General features: G+C 45.5%; 1 protein-coding gene across 1 annotated transcript in view; it reads right to left on the bottom strand.

Annotated features, from left to right (window-relative positions):
- Positions 1–18,947, bottom strand: part of LOC110145301 (putative tetratricopeptide repeat protein 41) — an 83,758-nt gene that overhangs the window by 12,414 nt on the left and 52,397 nt on the right. The window contains 4 exon segments of the mRNA XM_070454030.1: positions 7,698–7,831; positions 12,161–12,313; positions 13,210–13,357; positions 18,034–18,205. Coding sequence (XP_070310131.1) covers positions 7,698–7,831; positions 12,161–12,313; positions 13,210–13,357; positions 18,034–18,205 — 607 coding nt within the window.

The raw sequence follows: 18,947 nt of genomic DNA, 5'->3' as shown, positions 1-18,947 counted from the left end.
GCCACTTGGGAAGCCAAATTTTTTTTTCAATATGTGCTCAGTATAATCTCATGCATAAAATTGTCCTGAGTATGATTAAAACATGAATGATCATTGCTGGATGCCCACTATTTTTATACCTCATGGAAGATTATACTGTATCCCATACATTGATTAAATGTAATAAAAGACTAAGGAAGAAGCAGGTGCCAAGACTAGCACCTATCAATTCAAGCTAGCAATTATTATCATTAATCTATAATCCAAACTAGTATCTAAAATGTCCCCTAAAGATTACTGTTCTCAATAGGCTAAAATACAATTACGGTCACTTCTTTTAATGTTGTTATCCTCGAGCAGAGCCATCACTTCTATCGGAAAGCCAGGCAAACTGTGTAAACCCCAAGAAAGAACCTGTTTATCCACTTTCCTCACACTTCCTGCACTGATAGAGCACAGTGATAGACCCACACGGCTAGCACTCTTTCTGATGCTTTGAAGACACAAAGAAAAAATGACAAGACTCTGGCCCCTGGCAGTTCACAGTCTGTTTAAAAGGTCAAAATACTCACAGTAGTAGAAATGAGTCAAAAATGGGTTCTTTGGGCTCCTTCATGACACTGGACATACAAGACGATTTGAGCATCTGGTGTGAGAAATCTCTGGTGATGACGAAGCTGGAGGAATGCAGGACTCTAGGTTCCTAACACTCCCTGGCTTTGTAAACACCTTGCAGTTCTTAAGGCAACATCCCAAGGCACTGACCAGCCCTCGGGGCCTGTGACACCTCTCTGATGTCCCCCTAGTGCACCCTCTTCCCTCTGCATCCCAGCCCCTCTGGTCCTCTGTTCCTTCCCAATTTGCAAATTCTGTCCCCACTGTCTAGATGACTCCTTTCCCTTCCCACCACTTAGCAAGCAAGTCCTCCTCCTCCAGATTCAGTTTCAGCGTCACTTCCTGAGAAGCACCCTCCACCCATGCCCCTCCATCTAACAGATCAAGGTCCCCTGTTAGCACTTGTACTTTGCCATGATAGCACTTTGCCAAACTGTAGTTCAACCATTGTGTGTTTAGCTGTCCAACCTCCATCTCTATTGTGACATTCTCCACAATTGTGGCTAAGCAGTCTTGTATTTATTAATAGTTGTCTGACAGCTGTTGGCCTCAATGTGAGCTCAGTGAAGATAGTGTGGGTCTACCTGTCCTTCTCACTGCTCTGTCTCTCCAGGAATTAAAACAGAGATTGTCACCTAACAAGATTTTCTCATTGGCCAAACTCTACTCAAGGCTCTCTGAGCTTTTTCAACTAGGCTTGACTTTTGGGCTTCTATGTTCATCTCTATATAGTCCAGTTCTTCCAATCAGGAAGAATCCTGCTAAGTGAGTTTAGCCCTCCTCCAACCTGATCACCCTTGGTATCCAGGCAGATTTCTCACCTTCCACTAACTGCCAGGTGATGTCTGATCAACCTGGCTTGACTTCAGCAAGAATCCTGTTAGGTTCATTTAGCCAGAATTCCCCTTACCCTTGGTGTTGTCTCTTAGTAATTTTCTATCCGCTGACACCCGCTGACCCCCAACTCCTCAGCTACAAATTCCCACTTGACAATGCTGTATTTGGGACTGAATCCCATTCCATACTAATATCTCTTTTCCTTTATTGAAGTAGTCCTGTAGAAAATCTGTTTTTATTGCTTTAAGGCATAGTAAATATTTGTTGAATGAATTATAATACAAGTAAGTAATATTAAAATACTCTTAATAATCAATACCTACTTTTCTAAAATGGAAGGGTAAATCTGAATAAACAAAGGCATTTCCTCCATTATACGCTCATTCACTTGGCAAATTTTTATTGAGCACCTACTATGTATCAGCCACTGTTCCAGGAGCTGGGCATAAAATGGTGGAAAGACAGATCAAGTCCCTTCTTTTTAGCAAGAAAGTCAGCTTAAAAAAAAAAACTAATAATACCTAAATAGACATTTACCCAAGGAAGACATGTAGATGGCCAATGGGCATATGAAAAGGTATTCAACATTGCAAAGGATTAGAAGAAATGTGAATCAAAAGCAACTATACTCCAGTAAAAATTAATTTAAAAAAAGAAACACAAATTATAACTACAAAAAGGTATTACCTCACACTGGTCAGAATGGCCATCACCCAAAAGTCTACAAATAATAAACCCTGGAGAAGGTGTAGAGAAAAGGGAACTCTCCCGCATTAATGTGGGAATTGAACTGTGGTGCTTACTATGGAAAACAATGTGAAGATTCCTTAAGAAATTAAAAGTAGAATTATACTATCCAGCAATCCGACACCTGGGCATATATCCAGAAAAGATAAAAACTCTTAATTCCAAAAGATACATGCAACCCAATGTTCATAACAGCACTATTTACAATAACCAAGACACAGAAGTAACCTAAATGTCCTAAATAAATGGACAAAGAAGATGTGGTATATAAATATATAAAGAAATGTTACTTGGCCATAAAAAAGAATCAAACAATGCCATTTGCAGCAACATGGATGGGCCTAGAGATTATGATACTAAGTGAAGTAAATAGGACAGAGACAAATATCATATGATATCACTAATATGTGGAATCTACAAAAAGTGATACAAATGAACTTATTTACAAAACAGAAATACACTCACAGACATAAGAAAACAAACTTATGGTTACACAAGTGGAAAGGTGGGGGAGGAAAAAATTAGGAGTTTGGGATTAGCAGATATAAAGTACTATATGTTAATATATTAAAGCAGCAAGCACCTACTGTATAGCACAAGGAGCTATATTCAGTATTTTATAACAAGCCATAATGGAAAATAACCTGAAATATATAAATAAAAAATAAATCTGAAATAAACTAAAACACAGCTCAGTCCTCTGCAACCAAGCTGTGCTTTAAATCTTTCACGTGTCATATATGTTATAATAGGTTTGTTTTGCCTCCCAACAAGACAAGAATTTACTTGAAGGCAGAAATTATCTCCATTTGGTTTGAATGCCCCAGATACAAAACTTAGGATGGCTCTTTTGAGACCAGGGGACCTAGTTTCCATCTATCCCACCCCATTTGTCTGTCTGTTATGGCATCCAGAAAAGACCAAGTCATGTTGTCATCTGGATTGAAATACAGGCCAGACGTCGTTCAAAAAATTCATGTTGGAGGACTGAGGGGACCATTTCAAAGTGGTAAGCAGCCCCTGCAGATCACCTCAGGAGCTGCCCCCACAAGGAGACAAACTGCAGACAAAGGAGACAGTTTTCTAAAAGAGCCTCGGATCCAGAGTCACAGAGGGAAATGCAAGCGATGATCTGTGATTGAGCGACTGGGCTGCCACTCATGTGGGCAGCTTCAAGCTGGGTCTTGGGAGTGGGAAGTTGGTGGGGGTTACAGGTAGGTAGTGCAATAGGAGGTTTGTTCATCTTAATAGGGTGAATGAGTCTCCCAAACCACCCCAGACATACAAACTACTTAGGTTAAAATAACCCATCCTTATAATTCCATCATGCTTTATGTATAAAGCACTTAAATCCTGACTGAATAGATATAGGATCAGCATCATATGGGGCTTCCCTGATAGCTCAGCGGTAAAGGAATCTGCCTGAAATGCAGGAGCCACAGGAGACACGGGTTCAATCCCTGGGTCAGGAAGATCCCCTGGAGGAGGCAACCCACTCCAGTATTCTTGCCTGGAGAATCCAATGGACAGAGGACTTACAACACCATAGCAGCCAGACACTGTCACAAACTGCCACATCTTCTATTCTCCTAAGGGTCTATTTATGCCTCCAAAGAGGCATCTGCCCGCCCATAAGTGCCCTTTCCCCTCCATCTCCCCTAAGTTAGTACACAGATCGCAAGTTCAAGCCACCCCTGGAGCTGCTCATCCCTGAGTGTGTGTGTGAGTGTGATGCACACACAAATAAACTTGTTTGATTTTTCTCCTGTTAACCAATCTTTTAGCTCCCCTGGTGGTTCAGCTGGTAAAGAATCTTCCTGCAATGAGGGAGACCGGGGTTCCATCCCCGGGTTGGGAAGATCCAGTGAAGAAAGGAACAGCTACCCACTCCAGTATTCTGGCCTGGAGAATTCCACGGACTGTACAGCCCATGGGGTCACAAAGAGTCAGACACAACTGAGCAACTTTCAGTTCACTTCACCTCAATCTTTTCTGAGGCTAATTTTACAGGGCCCCAGCAGGAGAACCTAGGAGGGGGTAAAGGAAAAAAAAAATTTTTTTCTCTTTTAGAGTTTTGGTGACAAAGGTGGAACTCTATCATCCAGGACTGCTTACTAGGTCCAAAAGCTGCAGTTAAGAGATCCTGGGCCTCTGACAAAAGCCTGCTTAAGATAATATTTCTTACCAAAGCAGGCTCTCAAATTTCTGACCACAGAGTCAGGTGGAATTAGGGTGGCGAAAGTCTGTCTTTTCAATTTAATTTTCAAGCTCAGCCAGGGACCCTGAGAGGATGGAGGAAAAGTTTTTCTACCTCCACGTAGGGAAACTAAAAATATGTCGAAGAACAAATGATTCCGAGGTCTCTATAACAGTCTATTTCCCTCCCAACGTCCTCCTCCTCTTGTACCGAAGATACCTGTCAGCTCTCACCACCAGGGACTGAAACAAAAGCACAGGAATCCTGCCTTGACAGCTGACCTGACCACCCACAGTGTTCTGTAAGCCTGCAGTGGGCCCCCTGCAAAATGAATCAACTTCAATCACCAGTGGAGAGGAAAATAATAAAGTGATGGCGAGAAAGTGCTCCTTACAGAAAAATACTTGCTCGGAACCACACTGAACCACACTGAAAATGGACTGCAAAACTGAAACGTGCCTTAAAGACTTATCTAAGACATCACCAAACAGACAAATGCTATTACAGAGGCCCTGCTGCTGCTGCTGCTAAGTCGCTTCAGTCGTGTCCGACTCTGTGCGACCCCAGAGACGGCAGGCCACCAGGCTACCCGGTCCCTGGGATTCTCCAGGCAAGAACACTGGAGTGGGCTGCCATTTCCTTCTCCAATGCGTGAAAGGAAAAGTGAAAGTGAAGTCGCTCAGTCGTGTCCGACTCTTAGAGACCCCGTGGACTGCAGCCTACCAGGCTCCTCCGTCCATGGGATTTTCCAGGTGAGAGTATTGGAGTGGGTGCCATTGCCTTCTCCACAGAGGCCCTGTTATCAGCAAGCAAATGAAGTATACATTATACTTTCATCATAGACAAGTCACCAAAACTGAGAACAAAAATATAGGCAACCAGATCAGGTAAACTAGTTCCTTTTCCACTAACATTCTCTAGATTTGCATCTGCATTTTCTCTTTACGAACATAAATCTTTATTTCATGTACTCAGCATGGAAACCCTTACCTGAAAAAATAAGTATACACACACATGGGCACACTCATTCCTAAATCTATAGAGTGAAAACAGAAAATATTCTTTCCCTGCAGATATCAAGAATTTTAAGCCTTTTTTTGTCAGCAAATGACTAGGCTGAAAGCAATCCTGTTTTATTGTAATATGGATGCCAATCGTACCTGCTGGGGAAAGTGGTTGGTTTAGATCAGGGTTTCTTTGTCTCAGTGCTATTCACACCTTGGACTGGATAATTTTCTCTGTGGGGGCGCTTTCCTGGGCACTGTATGATGTTTAGCAACCACTCTGGCCTCCACCAACTAAATGACTAGCACTCTCCACCCCGAGCCATGACATCAAACATTTCTCCAGCTTTTTTGTCCTGAGGGTCAAAATCAGCCTGGGTTGAAAACAGCTCTTTAAAGCTGAAGTAGACTGTGTCCTGTAGCGATGAGATTTCAGGAGCTCTGATAGTGTTTCAGAACATTTCTTGTTGTGGCATTTACAGAAACTGCAATTTCTGGTGTAGCCTGCTGGAAGAAGTCAACAAAGCTGCCCAAGGGTGAAGAGATATCTATCTGACCCTCACTGCACCCTCTCTCCATGTGAACCTACTCTGTGGAGGCACAAAGGGTGGCCAGTGCTGTCTGTGGGAACTGCATCCCTGACGTCCCCCAGCCCACCCTCCTGTGGTGGCCTGTCTCCAGTGAACCACCAACCAGTATCTGCAGCCTCCATTTCAACTCTCATTCTCCTCCATTCCCAGGTTTGGTGGCGATGCTGCAGGACGATGACAGAATTCACCATGTGACTATTTCCAAAACATGGGAACGGACTACTGAGACCAATAAGTACTGAGGCAGTACAAGATGTGTTACCCTCGTCTCCGGCAACAGCAGAGCCTGGAAAACAGGCCCTTTGCCTCAGAGGCTCTCAGTTCTTCAACAGTGGCCCTTAAAATGTAAGTGAATCCCACCTAACTGAGCTAGTAGGGCTTCCCACAGGGTGCTAGCGGTTAACAAACCACCTGCCAGTGCAGGAGACAAAACAGACAGAGCTTCGATCCCTGGGTCAGGAAGATCCCCTGGAGGAGAACATGGCAACCCACTCCAGTATTCTTGCCTGGAGAATCCCATGGACAGAAGAGCCTGGTGGGGTACAGTTCATGGGGTCATTTGTTGATGTTGGCAATTTGATCTCTGGTTCCTCTGCCTTTTCTAAATCCAGCTTAAACACCCGGAAGTTCATGGTTCATGTATTGCTGAAGCCTGGCTTGGAGAATTTTCAGCATTACTTTACTAGTGTGTGAGATGAGTGCAATTGTGCGGTAGTTTGAGCATTCTTTGGCATTGCCTTGGGATTGGAATGAAAACTGACCTTTTCCAGTCTTGTTTTTCCAAATTTGCTGGCATATTGAATGCAGCACTTTCACAGCATCATCTTCTAGGATTTGAAATAGCTCAGCTGGAATTCATCACCTCCACTAGCTTTGTTTGTAGTGATGCTTCCTAAGGTCCCACTTGATTTCACATTCCAGGATGTCTGGCTCTAGGTGAGTGAGCACACCATAGTGACTATCTAGATTATGAAGATCTGTTTTGGATAGTTCTTCTGTGTATTCTTGCCACCTCTTCTTAATATGTTCTGCTTCTGTTAGGTCCATACCATTTCTGTCCTTTATTGTGCCCATCTTTGCATGAAATGTTCCTTTGCATGAATGGGATTAGTGCCGTTATAAAAGAGACCTCCAGAGCTCTCGGGCTCTCTCTCCCACTGTGTGCGGCTGCCAAGAAACAGCTGTCTTTGAACCAGTAGCTAGGCCCTTGCGCTCAGCTGCTCAGTCCTGTCCGACTCTGCAACCCCATGGAAAGCAGCCCACCAGGCTCCTCTGTCCACAGAACTCTCCAGGCAAGAACAGTGAAGTGGGCTGCCATTTCCTTCTCCAGAGGATCTTCCCCACCCAGGGATCAAACCCACATCACCTGCATTGGCCGACAGATTCTTTACCACTGTGCCACCTGAGAAGCCCAAGACAGGCACTCACCAGACATTTAATCTGCTGACAGCTTGATCTTGGACTTCCCAGGCTCCAGAACTGTGAGAAATAAAATTCTGTTGTTTAACTCACCCAGTCTATTCTGTTATAGCAACAGACTAAGACACTTATCTAATGAGGGAAAGTAAATAAGCAGCAAAAAAAAAAAGAGAGAGAGAAAGTTGAAAATAATATGGAGCAGGAGTTGCTGACTTCAAAGATGAAGACTTTTTAAAAATAAGCAAAGTATGCAAGTGAGATGGAGGGAAAAGTCATCTGCTTGTAATAGAAATATGTCAAAGCAATTACCTAATTTACACAAGGTATCACTTAGGCTAACGCTCAGTTGATTCCTGACGAGTGGGGAGTTGGCCAGAGTGCCCGCATTTTCCTTTATTTTTATCACTTGTTTATAATATTCGATTGCTTGCTTCCTTTGGAATCTAGAAAAGAGAAATTTAATCAGAGTTTTGCATCGAAGAAGCATGGCATTCCATCCATGTATCCAACAAACATTCATAGAGTGCTGGTGCTGGGACCCAGGTGCAAAGATAAGGAAGACCAACCCTTGCCCTCAGAGAGTGTCCCCAGGTAGAAGGAGAGATTGGAGAGTGAAGCATAGGACCAACCGCTTGTTAAGGATATCGAGGGTGAACCTAGGAGTTTGGGACTTTAATATTGAAGCATTTTCATTACAACTGACGTGACTCAGGGACTTCCCTGGTGGCCCAGTGGCTAAGTCTCTGTGCTCCTAATGCAGAAGCCCAGCCTCGACCTCCAGGGAACTAGATCCCGCATGCTGCAACTAAAGATCCTGCATGCTGTAAATAAGACCCAGCACATCTAAATAAATAATAATTTAAAAAAAAGAGTGATATGATTAAATTTGCATGTTAGAAACTTAACCTGGGTGCAAGTGAAGTAGCAGATGACGATTTATGCAGTGAGACCAGTTGGTCCAGACAAAGAATGATGAGGGTCTGAGCTAATGCAGTGACAGATGTGACAGGAGACCTGCTAAGTCTTGGCATCACATGGCAGGTGGCAGGCCTGGTGCCAGGAGCCCTGATATCCTCTTGGGCAGTAGGATGACGGGGTTAGGAGCTAGAGCTCTGAAGCCAGGTGGGCTCAGCAGTGACACAGTGGTTAGGCATCAAGGCTCCTAAACCTTGGTTTTCTCATGTTCACAATGAGGATAACAGAGCTGTGGTGAGGATTAAGTGAGAAAATGTATGGAGTGGGTTTAGCATGGTGACTGATTATAATAAATATCACCAAGATGAATCATTAAGACGCTGCCCTGGTGTCTGCATTGGGTGACACAGGAGAAGATACATTTTGTTATGGAGAGGGGGTGGATGTATTCACTGTTGATAATGTTCACTCTGAATGGCCCTAATATGCTGGCTACCCAAAGGGAGAGGGCCAGTGGATGCACATGTGTGCAGCTGATGATGGAGGTCTGAAGAGACAGAGACAAGACAAGAAGCCGTCACCTTACTGAACGCTGGCTGCAGCCCTAGGCACGGGCAAGGCTGGGGCACTGTGACCGAGACATGCAGAGTTCAAGAACTGAACCCAAGAGAACACTACCATCTGGTTGAGAGTTGGGAGAGAAAGAGAAAACCCATCAAAGAACCCGAGAAGGTGCCATCAGAGAAGATGGCCATGATGGAGGGTAGCTCAGAAACCAGCAGAGCACAGTTTCAGGAATGAATGATGCTGTCAAACGCTCCCAGAGCAGAGGACCCTCAAGATCAAAGTGCAAAGACGCAGAACTAGGCTGTTCCTGATGACATTCATAAGGATGGACTGAACAGAGCTGGGTGGAGGGAGAAGGTGAACGACATCAACAGGAAGTGAGGCTGGAGACACTTGTCTGTGGAGGGGACACAATGAAAAGACGGCTGCTGGTGAATGGATTCAGAGTTGAGAGACAGCAATGACACTGACTTCACTGAGAACATATCCCCGTTCCTCGTACGACCCTTTGTTCATCCTTCTCCTTCCTGAGATACAGGGGGTTACTTTTAACTTTCTGATTTGACCTCATGTATCCATCCCTACCTAGCCCCACTCCCCAAGGCCCTCAGGACCCTTGGATTATTTCTGTAGGGCATGAGAGCTGTTTCAAGAGCCCCTGGCCAACAGGAGAAAGGATCTCCATATGTCTGAGAGGTGAGCTGAGTCCCACAGCAAAATATTTCCTGGTCTTAACCAATGTGGAAAATGAGGCCACCTAAGGACAACCTTCAGCAAGGAAAAAGGCTTCTCTGTCGTTTCAGAAGGTTGGCCGTTGACAGTGGCGTCTGGAAAGAAGGGTACCAAGCATGGTCCGCTCCTCCGACACAGAGGCCACGCACGTGGGACAGCAGCAGGGTTCAGGGTCCTGCGAGTCATGAGCCACCAGCCCTGGGTTTGAGGTGGGGCAGCCCAGGCCCCGAGATGACTCAGTCAGCATGCTACGTGTTTAGATTTCTCTTTTACGAGGCAATGGTGCTACTGTCAAGCCTTCTGCTTCTCCAAAGAAAGGCCTATTCTCTGCTCGAAGTGCTGGTCTGAAGAGGAACAAAAGGAGGTTTATGTGGTGTTAAGTGCCTCAAAAACTCCCTGCTGGGGAGCAAAATAATAATACTAAGAACTCAATTTATCAGCTTTTCAATGTGCCAGGCATTCTGCTCAGCACTTCACACAGAGGATCTCAGTTCTCAGCATCGCCCTGCGAGGAAGATACTATCACTGCTCTCATTTTAGCAACGAGGAAACGAATGGGACACCAAGATGTTAAGTATGTGCCCAGGTTCTCACTGTTACCAGGCAGTAGAAACAAAATTTAAACCCGGCAATCGAACCCCAGAGCCCAACATTTCAGCACTGCTCCAGAGCACTGGTAACGTGACTCTTAGAAGCACCTCTATTGGAGCATAATTACTTTACAATGTTGTGCTGCTTTCTGCGGACAAGAAAGTGAATCAGCCATGTGTACACATCTCTCCCCTCCCCCTCACCCCAATTCTGCCCCTCTAGGTCATCACAGAGCACCGAGCCCAGCTTGCCGTGCTATCTAGCATTTTCCCATTAGGGACTACTCTTTGAAAGGTAAATACTCTTGGAAAGGGCTTCCCAGGCGGCTCAGTGGTAAAGCACCCACCTGCCAATGTAGGAGATGTAGGAGACACGAGTTCAATACTTGGGTTGGGAAGATCCCCTGGAGAAGGGAATGGCTACCCACTCCAGTATTCTTGCCTGGGATATCCCATGGACAGAGGAACCTGGAAGGGCTACAGTACATGGGGTCGCAGAGAGTCAGACACAACTGAGCACGCACACCAGTCTTGGAAAGGATTAATACTGATCTGCAGTTCAGTGCCAGAGGTGACTCATGTCATATTCTTCTTGGGAGCAAAAGCCAGAGGGGGTCCTCTCCCTGGTGTAAGTAACATGCTCTCCAGGATGGTGGACAGCAGAAAATGAAAGGCAAGGCAGGAGATAGGGAGGAGAGGGACGGGCTGCAAAAGCAAAACCTCACAACTTTATAATTTCACATAGAGCACCCCTGACCCTTCAGTCCACTCACCTGGCTGTGAAACGGTGCAGGCCAGGCCCAAGGAAGGGTGTGACGGACTCTCTGAGGACTCACAGAGAGCCTTCACTCACACCAGCCTGTCAAAGGAAGCAGCAGTCTTGCCTGGCAGATCCTAACAGGAATTAGACCCAGAGGATGATACCTACAACCCGCTTTAAAACACAGGTGCTGGCAGAGTCTCCTGACCAAACTCTACGCAGGCTCTCCTGAGCAACTGCCAACCAGACCTCAATGTCTGGGCTTCCATGTTCACCTCTGCCTTGTTCAGCTTCAGCGAGGCTCCGGCTCAGCCAGCTCAGCCGAGCTCGCTATCTGATTACCGTCCTGCTCTGAGTCCTCCCCCTCGCCGTCCTGCTCCGAGTCCTCCCCCTCACTGTCCTGCTCCAAGTCCTCCCCCTCACCGTCCCACAGTGGCCTCTGCTCCCCCTGGCATGCCTGAGCACAAACCCTGTTAGGTCGGTGTGGCCTGAGTCCACCCCCACCCCGCGCTTGATGTCTCCTCTGAGTAGCTGTCCATCCACTGCTGATCGCATGGCTCCGCCACCCGCTCCCTGATTCAGAGCTGAGTCCTGTCTGTCTCCCCGCAGAACCCCACTGCGGGGGTCCGTGTGCCTCTCATCCAAGGTCTGAACGAAGGCTGGCTTACCTTTCTTTAACGAGCCCTGTGAATACTTGCTGCTTTGACAGCTTTAGCAGTGCCTGGTGTGGGGAGCTGAGGAAAGCCCCACACGTGGCCAGAGAGCAAGAGGTCCTCCCCAGCGAGGGGGGTGGTCAGGACAGCGCAGCCTGAGACAGCAGCAGGCTCTTGCGGAAGACAGACCAGCAGGCATGACGCTACAGACCACCCTCCGCAGAGGCCCCAAGCACAACCCCTTCTTCACAAGACCCAGGCGTGATGCTGGAGTAGGACGCCATACTCCTTTTTACTTTTCCTCCTAACAAAACCTATACACAGTTTGTGGGCTAAGAGCTCCTTTCAAAGTCACGATGGTCAGTGTCCTGACAAATAGATCAGGGCGAAATCTCAGGCCTGGTGAGTCTCTCATTTTCTGGACAAGGCTGGAGCCAAAGAAGTGAGACACCCCCATGAGTACAGATCTCCCTGCCAAACGTGGGCTTTTTTTAGGGGCGGGGGGGGGGTGTGTGGAAGGAGACACACGACTTGAAACATTTCATAAATACTTACCTTTCACTGTGTCTCAGTGGGAAAAACAGTAAATCTGCTAAAAATTCCATAATTTCTCCGACTAGGATGCTTTTCTCGCCAAACAAACTTCTCCTGATATTTAAGCATTCTTGAAGTTTCATTTTTGCAAGACAAGTGTTTCCAGCAGCAAATCTGAAAACAGAATGCACGTGTGCAACTTACTGGGCAAGATACATGTTGGCTACCTTCACTGTGCTTCCAAAAACAAATCTCATAAACGTCCTTTATATTCAAGACACAAAACAGCACAGCAGTTTGCATTAGCAGAGATTTGAGGCTGTCAACGTGACTGATGAGATGCGCATACATCTTCAAGAGAAACCGGGACACTATTTTCCTCCTTCCCCTCAAGGCTCCCTTCCACCACCACCCAGTCCCACCAGTCCAGGTCAGCACAGAGCATCGGGCTGAGCTCGCTGTGCAAAACTGCAGGTTCCCACTAGCAATCTATGTCACGCCTGGTAGTGTATACACATACGAATGCCACTCTCGACTCATCCCACCCTCTCCTTCCCGCACTGTGTCCACAAGTCCGTTCTCTACATCTGCCTCTCCACTGCTGCCCTGCAAACAGGTTCATCTCTACCATCTTCTAGATTCCATATATGTGCGTTAACATTCACTATTTGGTTTTTCTCTTTCTGACTTTACTTTGTATTACAGACTCTAGGTTCATCCACATCTCTACTATTGACCTTAAGGGTTGGACAGTTTGTTGTGGAGGGTCCTGTGCAGAGTATTATGTTTAGCAGCATCCCTGGCCTGTACCCAATAGCCGCCAGTAGCAATGCCCCCAGTCATGACAAGCTAACCTGTCTCCAGACCTTTGCCAAAGGTTCCACATGGGACAAAATTGCCCATGGTTGAGCACTACTGAACCAGAGGATAGAAATGCTAAAATTCAGCCTTTCTTAACCCAATCAGTCAGGCGGGACACGGATTGGCAAGTATGGATTAAGTAGATTAATTGCAACAATAACAGCTAGTACAGAAAACTAAGACATTTTTCAAGAAAAATACATGCTTACGTTAGAACACCTTCAGTGTATTTCATGGTAGCCTGGTCGCAGGGATTGCTGTCCAGTAAGCTGGAAATTTCAGTAGCACATTCCAAAATATGGTTTTCTTTTAAGTACTCCTCAGAGGCTGACTTTGCCAGGTTGTTCAGCACTCTGCCTGCAGGGAATAATTTTTGGCTCAAGGTTTTTTCCTACAGAAGAGTTAAGAAGTCACTAGGCAAAGCATTTGGTAGCATTTCTTCATCGCTGCCAATAGTTGTTTTTTTTTCTTAATAAATCAATTACTGACCTACACTGCATGGGACTTGGTTTTCAAGTAACAGATTTTGTATGTGGGCAGCAGTTATGGGGCCAAGGAACAAAGACAATAGATTGAAACCAAATTCGAGTCTGTTTTACAAATGAACAGGTCAGAAATAGAGAATATAGATGTAGTGAGACCAACTATCATCATGGTAACTGAGTTCTACAAAAGGCAGCTGGTACAGCCTTGAATAAGGAACAACAAAACATTAAGGCCTTATGACAGAAAAACATGAATAAGCCCCATAAACCTAATTAATAAATAACACGCTGTACCTAGATACACATCAAATGTACCCTTTGCAAAGGCCTAAGATTTTGCTAGTTATTTTGAGTTAGATATGCTAACAATGAGACTTCTAAAAAGTAGAAAGTTTTATGGTCTTCCAAAGTGAAAATGAAAGTCACTCAGTCATGTCCAACTCTTTGCGACCCCATGAACTATACAGTCCATGGAATTCTCCAGACCAGAATACTGGAGTGGGTAGCCATGCCCTTCTCCGGGGGATCTTCCCAACCCAGGGATCAAACCCAGGTCTCCCACACAGCAGGCGGATTCTTTACCAGCTGAGCCACCAGGGAAGCCCATGGTTTTCCAAGCCACCCTCTATTATACTGAAGTGAAGTCGCTCAGTCGTGTCTGACTCTTCGCGACCCATGGACTGTAGCCCACCAGGCTCCTCCATCCATGGAATTTTCCAGGCAAGAGTACTGGAGTGGGTTGCCATTTCCCTCTCCAGGGGATCTTCCTGACCCGGGATCGAACCCCGGCCTCCCGAATTGCAGGCAGACGCTTTACCGCTTTGCCATCTGGGCCACCAGGGAAGCCCACACTCTATTATGGAAAGAGACAGAATATGCTTCCAGAAGGTGCTATTACAGCGTTGCTAGCAGTATACAAGGCCGATTTAACTCCCTATACTGTGGCATTCAGCTTTAACTATAAAATATTACCATTAAATCATCAAAAAAGCATCCCATCATCAATAGCACCCCATTCATTGCCCAACTGGCTCTAGGAGGCCAGTCCCGGAACCCACAGAAGTATCCCTGGTTTCCACATGGGTTTCCTCTGCTCAACAAGGTCCCAGCATGCCTGCAACCAGGCCTGCCTGCATTAGGATGATGACTTAGAAGCCAGCCTCTATCTGTGGAGCATCAGAGCTTTATAAAGACCAACACTAGAAGAGATTCTGCACGGCAAGTTGTGCAGACAGGCCTCAGGGCGAGACAGGCCTGGATAACTAGTCAGATAGGCCTCTCAGACTCCTGGCACCAGACGTGCCAGTGCTGGGAGCTGACGTGCTTTATTTCATCTCTCTGACCTTCAGTTTCCTCATCTGTAAAGTGGGAGTAACTGTATATACCACAGGAGGTATACTAGAAGACAAAAGAGATCATGAACATGAAGTGCTTTGCAGGTAGTAAGCATGAAACGAATGTTAACTATTACTATCAAGGTGGATTTACAGGTGAAATGCAGAGAGGGTAAGTAGCTTTCCCCCGGTGACCTTAGATCATAGAGCAGACTGTGAAAACAGCTGTAATTCTCCACGCCAGCCTATACCCAACTCTCCCCTTGGCAATGCCACTCCGCACCTCCTCCTATCCAGAGGTCAGAGTCTCTTTCTCGGCCCCGGATTGAAGCCTGGCGACTTGCTGTGACCAATCACATGCAGAGTAAGAGGGTGCTGTGCCAGTTCTTAGTTCAGGCATAAACGTGTGCTCCTACTCTCAGAATTCTGCGGGCCCCCAGGGGAGCAGGACTGGGCTATTTCCTGAACGATGAGCAGCTCGTGCCCAGAACCCTGTTGCCACCAGACATCAGGGTGAGGCGTTCTGAGAGTAGGAGCCCATTGGCCCTGCCAGCTGGGTTGCAGAAGCTTGCATGGGTCCAGCCCAGACCAGGGGGATCTCCTTGGTGGCCCAGAGACACGGGCAACAACAAGTGGTTGGTTTTTGACCTGCTGTGTTTCAGGGTGGTTTGCTATACAACAGAAGCTAATTGACATAGCTATTTAAATACGACATTAGTCTAGAGTCCTTATTCCTTGTCTGATTGTAAACCGGTGGATCAAAAATGCTCAGTATCTACATTCACTGAGTGCTCTTTGTCTCTGTTCTCTGGTGCTGCCACTGCAGCCTCGGGCATCAAACACTGACGGCCACCTTCAATCCCTCCCAGCGTCAGGGGCTTTCCAATGAGTCAGCTCTTCACATTGGGTGGCCAAAGTACTACAGTTTCAGCTTCAACATCAGTCCTTCCAATGAACTCAGGACTGATCTCCTTTAGGATGGACTGGTTGGATCTCCTCGCAGTCCAAGGGACTCTCAAAAGTCTTCTCCAACACCACAGTTCAAAAGCATCGATTCTTCGGTGCTCAGCTTTCTTTATAGTCCAATTCTCACATCCATACCTGACTACTGGAAAAACCATAGCCTTGACTAGACAGACATTTCTTGGCAAAGTAATATCTCTACTTTTTAATATGCTGTCTAGGTTGGCCATAACTTTCCTTCCAAGGAGTAAGCATCTTTTAATTTCATGACTGTAATCACCATCTGCAGTGATTTTGGAGCCCAAAAAATGTAAAGTCTGCCACTGTTTCCACTGGTTCCCCGTCTATTTGCCATGAAGTGATGGGACCGGATGCCATGATCTTAGTTTTCTGAACGTTGAGCTTTAAGCAAACTTTTTCATTCTCCTCCTTCACTTTCATCACAAGGCTCCTTACTTCTTCACTTTCTGGCATAAGGGTGGTGTCATCTGCTATCTGAGGTTATTGATATTTCTCCCAGCAATCTTGATTCCAGCTTGTGCTTCCTCCAGCCCAGCGTTTCTCATGATGTACTCTGCACAGAAGTTAAATAAGCAGGGTGACATTATACAGCCTTGACATACTCATTTTCCTATTTGGAACCAGTCTGTTGTTCCATGTCCAGTTCTAACTGTTGGTTCCTGACCTGCATACAGATTTCTCAAGAGGCAGGTCAGGCGGTCTGGTATTCTCATCTCTTAAAGAATTTTCCACAGTTTATTGTGATCCACACAAAGGCTTTGGCATAGTCAATAAAGCAGAAATAGATGCTTTTCTGTAACTCTCTTGCTTTTTCGATGATTCAGCAGATGTTGGCAATTTGATCTCTGGTTCCTCTGCCTTTTCTAAATCCAGCTTGAAATCTAGAAGTTCATGGTTCATGGATTGCTGAAGCCTGGCTTGGAGAATTTTGAGCATTACTTTACTAGCATGTGAGATAAGTGCAATTGTGTGGTAGTTTGAGCATTCTTTGGCATTGCCTTTCTTTAGGATTGGGATGAAAACTGACCTTTTCCAGTCCTGTGAACACTGCTGAGTTTTCCAAATTTGCTGGCATATTGAGTGCAGCACTTTCACAGCATCATCTAGGATTTGAAATAGCTCAACTGGAATTCCATCACCTCCACTAGCTTCGTTTGTAGTGATGCTTCCTAAGGCCCACTTGACTTCACATTCCAGGATGTTTGACTCTAGGTGAGTGATCACACCATCATGATTATCTAGGTTGTGAAGATCTTTTTTGTACCGTTCTTATGTGTACTTTGGCCACCTCTTCTTAATATGTTCTGCTTCTGTTAGGTCCATACCATTTCTGTCCTTTATTGAGCCCATCTTTGCATGAAATGTTCCCATGGTATCTTTAATTTTCTTGAAGAGATCGCTAGTCTTTCCCATTCTATTGTTTTCCTCTATTTCTTTGCACTGATCACTGAGGAAGGCTTTCTTATCTGTCCTGGCTATTCTTTGGAACTCTGCATTCAAATGGGAATATCTTTCCTTTTCTCCTTTGCCTTTTGCCTCTCTCCTTTTCACAGCAATTTGTAAGGCCTCCTCAGACAGCCATTTTGCTTTTTTGCATTTCTTTTTCTTGGGGATCGTCTTGATCCCTGCCTCCTGTACAATGTCACGAACCTCTGTCCATAGTTCATCAGGCACTCTGTCTATCAGATCTAGTCCCTTAAATCTATTTCTCACTTCCACTGTTTAATCATAAGGGATTTGATTTAGTTCATACCTGAATGGTGTAGTGGTTTTCCCTACTTTCTTCTGTTTAAGTCTGAGAGCCAAAGAATAAAAACAAACCTAACATGTAAATAAAAGTAGAGAGCCCCAAAATAAAAATAATAGATAAATAAATCAGAGCAAAAAGACAGTTAAGTGGAGAGGCAGGATTTGAACACAGAAAGGCTGGCTTCACAGCCAGTGGTCCCCTTACTGCTCAAAGCAGTGTGCGTTGTGTCACAACAGCCTCCCAGGATGGCTAAAAGGATGGTCTGTCAACGGAGGAGTGCTCAGGGTCACCCCTCACACGCCCACCAAAAAAATCCAGCAAACATGTAAAGTAATTAGCCCCCAACGAATAAAAATAAATGAAAAAAAAAATCCATCGAACAAAGCACACATGCCCAGTCCCGTCTTCACGGTTGGTAACAGCCCGGGAGCCTGACTCTGAACCACAAGAAGCGATGCCCTCTCCACTTGCCCACCCTACCTTTTTGCTTCACCAAGTCCTGGTTGTCTTTTAAATTTCTGGATGAAAATTCCATCAGGTTGAACCACGCTTTCTGGAAATACTGGAAGCCTTCCTGAGTCATCCCTATTTCCAGACAGAGCTCCCCGATAGCATTCTGTATTCTGGGAAGCATTTTGGCCATGGACTGACTCTACACATAAGCAAAGAGAACACATTCATGAGGGGACACAGCATTAGACCAGGCACAGCCACCAGATGCCCGCCCGAGAAATCTCACTGCATAGTGAACCCGCAAAAGATGGCACGCTTCACAGCAGGTCTCAGGGAATTTTAGATACTTACAGGGTGATTGTTACAGTGACACATTTATGGGGAGACACTGCAAACCAAAACTAATCTTTGGAAAATGTTTTCACAAGTTGTTAGTTAATGGTAATTTTTTCTGAAGGTAAGAATAACATGGTGATGTCTCATTATCTATTAAAGCTCACGGAGGAGGTATTATCTAAAATCCAACTGAACACCTAAAAATTACCATCTGTGTGACTCTTGAATTCAATTGTGACCAGAGATCTGCTAACTTTATGGGGCTTTGCTTGATTTGGGTTGTTTGTTTATGTTTTCATGGGTTTTTTTGGCTGAATTGGATCTTAGCTGCGGCATGTGGAGTCTTTCATTGCAGTACATGGACCCTCTAGTTGTGGTGCATGGTCTTAGTTGCTCTGGGCAAGTGGAATCTTACTTTCCTGACCAGGGATCAAACCCACATCCTCTGCATTGCAAGGCGGATTCTTAATCACCGGACCAGTAGGGAAGTCCCTGCTAACTTCATGTTGGATACATTTTTGCTTAAAGACATGAACTTCAATTCTCTTTCCTGGTTTAGCATGTTTATTTCAGGGATACTTAAACTTCATTACCTTAAATCACAC

Source organism: Odocoileus virginianus, chromosome 23 (assembly GCF_023699985.2).
Source record: "Odocoileus virginianus isolate 20LAN1187 ecotype Illinois chromosome 23, Ovbor_1.2, whole genome shotgun sequence".
NCBI classification, from domain to species: domain Eukaryota; kingdom Metazoa; phylum Chordata; class Mammalia; order Artiodactyla; family Cervidae; genus Odocoileus; species Odocoileus virginianus.
The sequence above is the reverse complement of the archived record's forward strand: the minus strand, read 5'-3'. Positions and strand labels throughout refer to the sequence as shown.